The sequence below is a fragment of the Natator depressus genome, chromosome 15 (assembly GCF_965152275.1).
Source record: "Natator depressus isolate rNatDep1 chromosome 15, rNatDep2.hap1, whole genome shotgun sequence".
NCBI lineage: Eukaryota > Metazoa > Chordata > Testudines > Cheloniidae > Natator > Natator depressus.
Window position 1 is genome coordinate 2,839,841 of NC_134248.1, and position 6,000 is coordinate 2,845,840.

Genomic DNA, 6,000 nt, shown 5'->3' on the forward strand with positions numbered 1-6,000 from the left:
CTGCTCAGGGGTGTGGATTTTTCTCACCCCACAGCGACATAGTTTCTAGTGTAGACCAGGCTTTAGCATGCTGTGAGAACAAATAGTCCTCCTCCACTCCCTGCCAGGTAGCCATGGAAAATATAGGGGAAATCGAGGCACACCTGGGGTCATAAAAATATTACAGAAGATTCACAATTTATCACGCCCTTTTACCCAATAAATCTCCAACACTGACCCCCCTTTCTGCCCTCAAACCCCAATACTGATATTCCTTCCTAACAAGCCCCTACCAATGAACCAACAAAAACTTTGAAACAAGTCAACCTAACACACCCAAACGTTCAGATACTGTGGTGACGGGCCGCAGGATAAAACCCTAAAGGTTTGTCTGCACTGTGGGGACTGCAGCTACGCCGCGCTTAGCCCCTAGTGCAGACGCAGCCTCCGGTGACAGAAGGGGTTTTCCATGGCTGTAGGAATACTGCCTCCCCGAGTGGGGGGAGCATTCTTCTGTTGACCCGGCTGTGGCTACACTGAGGGTTAGGTTGGCATAGCTGCATTGCTTGGGATTTCACACCCCTGAGCAACATAGCTAGGGGCTTTTCTCTACTTGAATTGCTATAGTGACACAGCTGCAGCACTTCAGGGTAGACACGACCTGTGCCCACAGAAGGGCTTCTCCCTTTGGCACAAGGAATCCACCTCCCCGAGAGGTGGTACCTAGATTGACGGAATTATTTCACTGTCCTAGCACTGTATACATGGGGACTTAGGGCATCTTACCTACAGTGCTCAGATGGATTTTTCACACCTCTGAGCAACATAGCTGAGTGGACCTAATTTTCCAGTGCCAACCGGCCCTATGTCAACCTTAAGTGTAGACCAGGCCTCAGATAGACAGGTAGGTTTTGTAAATGTCATGTGCTAATTCTCTTCTCACACCAGTTTCACTGCATAGCCCCTGGTTCCCCACTGCCCTCCCCTTAGCCAGGTATCTGGAACCATGCAAACTGTGGGTGTGCTGCACAGTATGGTCAGCTCCACGCTTTCAAAAATCATGAGAATAAGCAAACAACCCCCCCTTACATTTTTGGGGATGGTTCATAGAATCATAGAATATCAGGGTTGGAAGGGACCTCAGGAGGTATCTAGTCCAACCCCCTGCCCAGAGCAGGACCAATCCCCAATTAAATCTAAGTTCTAAGTTGCTTTGTGCTTCTGAGCTGCTAGGTTGCGCTGTCACTATGTTGACAAGCTTTTTTCCACTACTGTCAGGGTTCCTTCCCCACTCTGAACTCTAGGGTACAGATGTGGGGACCCGCATGAAAGACCCCCTAAACTTATTCTTACCAGCTTAGGTTAAAAACTTCCCCAAGGTACAAACTTTGCCTTGGCCTTGAACCCTATGCTGCCACCACCAAGCGTCTTACACAAAGACCAGGGAAAGAGCTCACTTGGAGACGTCTTCCCGCAAAATATCCCCCCAAGCCCTACACACCCTTCCAGGGGAGGCTTGAGAATAGTATCCTCACCAATTGGTTACAAAATCATCAAAGACCCAAACCCCTGGATCTTGGAACAATGGAAAAATCAGTCAGGTTCTTAAAAGAAGGATTTTATTGAAGAAAAAGAAAGGTAAAAGAATCACCTCTGTAAAATCAGGAAGGAAAATACTTTACAGGTTATTCAGACTCAAAACACAGAGGATCCCCCTCTGGGCAAAACCTTAAAGTTACAGAATAAACCTCCCTCTTAACACAGGGAAAATTCACATAAAACAAAAGGTAAACTAATCCGCCTTGCCTGGCTTACCTAGACTGGTTGCAATATTGGAGACTTGGATTGGGATGGGTTGGAAAAGATGGATTTCTGTCTGGCCTCTCTCAGCCCCAAGAGAGAACCACCACGTAAACAAAGAGCACAAACAAAAGCCTTCTCCCCCTCCAAGATTTGAAAGTATCTTGTCCCCTTATTGGTCCTTTGGGTCAGGTGCCAGCCAGGTTAGCTCAGCTTCTTAACCCTTTCCAGGTAACAGGAGGTTGCCTCTGGCCAGGAGGGATTTTATAGCCCTGTACACAGACAGGTGCTTACCCTGCCCTGTGTAGTTATGACACCTACCATGAAGGATAGAAACTGATTTTCCTTTTTAAATGAAAGTGTCTTCTTACATGACTCCAGAAGCTGGGGCTTGAAGACCCCCGCCAAATCCAAAAACATCAAGTATCGTGAGAATTGACAAAATCAAAATGGCTCCCAAATCCAAATGATGGACTTTGTACCCACTCTGCTGACTTCCCACTGGTGTTAACACCCACTAGGAAATGGGGAATCGGGCTCTCAGACTGCAGGATGTAGCGCCCAATTTACAAGAGTGTACACAAGAGGGGAATAAGTCCACTGTTGGTTAGCAGCCTAAGAGCTGGGCTACATTAGACAATTAGATTGCCCCAGCTATGTCGCTATGGGGTGTGAAAATTCCACACCCTTGAGTGACACAGTTAAGCTGACCTACGTCCCTGTGTAGATAGCACTAGGTTGATGGAAGAATTCTTCCATTGATCTAGCTGCGACCTCTTGGGAAGGTGGATTTACTATCAGGACGGGAGAACCCCTCCTGTTGGTGCAGGTACTGTCTACATCGAAGCACTTACAGCCGTGCAGTTGTGCCACTCTCGCCTTTCAAGTGTGTAGATGGAGAGATATGACCTGGGAGCATGTTTACCCCGATTTACGTGGGAATAAATGGCCAAGCAAAGGACAGGCAGTGGACAATGGGACCTGCAGATTTTGGAATACAAAGAATAGTCAGTGCAATTGATAGTGAGATCGAGACAAGGGAGCCTGCCCATTCTCCCAGTCCTAAACTGCAGCTTCAGAAACAGGGGAGACCATTTGGGGAGTTAGCACACAGACCTAGCTGGGCTTTAATCAGTGCAGAAACTGCTTGGTGAAAAGTGCTCATGCACCAAAGACCTAATGTACCCCAACGGAGCTGCATCACCTCGGTGCCACAGTGGCCTTGAGACTTCATGCCAAAACCCAGGTCAGAAGGAGTTTCTCCAGCTCGACAATGGCAAGTGTCAGGGTGCTCTGCTTCGGGGTATCCGGAGAAATGTGACTAGTGCGTGTGGCATTGTACATCTCTCTGCTGCCACCCCGCCAAGGAGCACGCACACGCCAAGCTTTGGACAAGTCATTCAGTCATACTTGCAGCCTCCATTTGATGTAGGGCAGTCTCTTTACCTCTCTTTTACATATGGGGAAACTGAGGCACAGAGAGGGGCAGTGACATGAGCAGAATGACCCAGTAGCCATGCTGGGAATAGAACCCAGCTCCCAGCCTCCCCATTCTAATTACTAGACATCACTGCCTCGTGTCAACATCATCCCAGCAACATCTGCACACCAAAGATGTAACATGGGAGCCAAGCATTGGGCAGACACCTGGGGAAGCAACCCGTCTCCTGCTCTGCCTCTGGGCAGGGATCCGAGAGCACCACTGCCACTCTGCGATGTATCACCGTGCTGACGCCTGCCAGCTGCAATCCCATTATTTATTGATCGATATCAATCAGAATGGATAAGTGAGAACAGTAACTCGAGCTCAGGATGGAGACTGCTGGACCAAGTCATATTTTCCCTTCCCCACACCCAGCCCAGCTCCAGAGCTAAAATCGAGCAGCAGGAGGCAGTGGCCTCCCATCAGTGGAAGTGACACACGCCTACAGATGGGACCCGCTGCCAGCTGCGGATCTGGGTTTGGTACGCGCTGCCGTGCAGGTCGCGGGGTCAGGGTCACCCCCGTAGTAACTCAGGCAATTTGCAAAATTCAAATAGGGGTTCAAATTTCAACCTTCAGATTTGGAAGAGTGATTCTGACCCAGGCCAAAATTAACCAAGCGACAGGAGAGTGCGAAAGAGCAAGCCCAGAATTCTTATTTGGACATGCATCTGGTCGCCTCCATCCTGGACTTGTTCCTGCCCATTTCCTCCTCTCCTCCCTGGGAGGCAGCCTGGGGGTCCCCCAGGCCACACTGCATGAAGGGGGCGTCTTGAGCCAATAGGCTGGCTCGCCACAAGCGAACATCTACTCCTGCTAGCCAGGAGCCCCCCCACTACCCTCCGCGCCCCCAGGCACGGGGCAGCAATCGCTGAGTGCCTCAGTTCACGGGACTGCAGCTGGAGTGACCTGCCTGGAAATGGAGTCCAGGCATCAGGCAGGCGCTTCCCGGGAGCGGCGAGAGCTACTCTGCACCCCAGGCACGCCTCTTTGGGGCCAAATGCCTCACCAGCAACACGGGGCCGGCCGGGGAGCGGCACCTGGGGGTTGCTCCAACACCGGCCCCTGCCTCCGCCAGCCCCGCCCTGAGCTCTGGGCGAGCTGGGACCCAGCGGAGCGCCCCTGCGGACGGGACATCACACAACGAGCCCGGGAATCCAACTCACACATCCTTGGCAGGCAGGCTCCTTCCTTCCACCACTCTGAAATGCAGGGACGTGTTCCGGGCCATCCCCAGCCCAGCGAGGGTCACCCCACACCGGGCTCTGTTCTCAGCGGCGGGGCTGATCGCCCCTGGGAACCATCGGCTCGCCCAGCCTCCGCGGCGGCGGACGCCTCGGACCCGGGGTCTCACTGGTCTCCGCGCTGCGGGAGTTTGGCGGGGCTCTGTGCCTTGGGGCGCCCTGCTCCTGCCTTTGTTCTGGCTTCTGCCTGGCTCTGATCAGCGCAGCAGCTGGTTTAGACAAAAATCAAGTCTCGCGTAGAAACGCGTCTTGCCATCGCAACGCCCGGCAGGTGAAACCGACCAGCCAGTGCCAAAGCCTCCGGTCGCTGTGTCAGGCTCGCTTCAGAGCTCGCACGCTGCTTCCCTGTGCATGCCCGGCATGCAAGCAGGCTGCCTGGCTTGGCTCTGCTGCCCTCCCTCCTCTTCCCCGCGCTGGTAGCGGCAAGCCGCGGGAGCTGCTGCTTGAGGAGAAGAAAAGCTCTGGCCGCGGCAGAATCGTGTCTGCAGCCACAGGTTGCTCGGGGAGAGCTGCACCCCCGAAGCAGGCGGAAGCCAGCAAGTGGAGCTCCCCTGCCTCCTAGCGGCAGCGAGGGGGAAATGCTCCCTTCCCAGCCACAGGGGGAGCAGAGCGGGGGCAGCTGTCCCCTTCTGCACCCTCCTGTGTTAGCTTCAGTGAATTCACACGCGCTTCAAGCTGCCTCAGCCAGCAGCAGCCTGCAAACGCGCCTCTTCCCTGGCAAGTGTCGGAGGCTCACAGAGTGGGCTTGGCTCACTACACAGCATCAAGGCTCCTATTCCAAAGGCTGGGGAATCACCCAGGTTTAAAATGACAGGGCCAGGTTGGTAGCAGGACTGCACACCTCCATCTCTCTGCCCACTCACTCGCCCCACTCCCAGCCTGCAGTTTGCATTGGGACTGCGCTTGCCATCACACCAGCATTTTGCCTGGGTGCTGGCAGCCAGCAGAGAGTTTGAGACATGCTGGCACTGTACTGATTACCCTTGAAGGGATTAACAAAATCCCAAATGCCACCCCAGCCTGGAACAGCAGAACACTCATTAGCTCTTCCCATCCCCTCTTGGGTTTCACTGGGCACTGCCTAACTCCATGCCACTTCATCTCACTTTCCCCCCAGGGATCTCAAGCTGCTTTATAAACTCTAAAAAAGCCCCACAGCCCCTCTGTGCAGTATCAGTATCCTGGATTTATCCGATGGGGAAACTGAGGCACAGGACGAGGCCATGACTTACCCAAGGTCACCCGCCAGAGCGGGGAACAGAACCCAGGTCCCCAGCTCAGACCTTATTCAAAAACTATCCTCTCTGCAAGAAAAAGGGGCCAGTTTCTGCCCTTGGTTACACTGGAGTCATCCCAGCAAAGCTCTTCCTGCGTTAACAAGGAGTTGCTGAGGACGGAATTTGGTCCAGGAGGGAGGAAGCCCACGTCTGTTTACTAAAGAATACGGCTACGCAGCCAGTGATCACATGGGCACCAAAAGCTTTGGTGGGGCGA

General features: G+C 53.2%; 1 protein-coding gene across 1 annotated transcript in view; it reads right to left on the reverse strand.

The window, feature by feature from the left end:
- Positions 1-5,211, reverse strand: part of RASAL1 (RAS protein activator like 1) — a 109,504-nt gene extending 104,293 nt beyond the window's left edge. The window contains exon 1 of the mRNA XM_074973253.1: positions 4,429-5,211. Coding sequence (XP_074829354.1) covers positions 4,429-4,493 — 65 coding nt within the window. The 5' untranslated portion in view covers positions 4,494-5,211. The remainder of the gene's footprint in view (positions 1-4,428) is intronic.
- Positions 5,212-6,000: the final 789 nt, after the last annotated feature.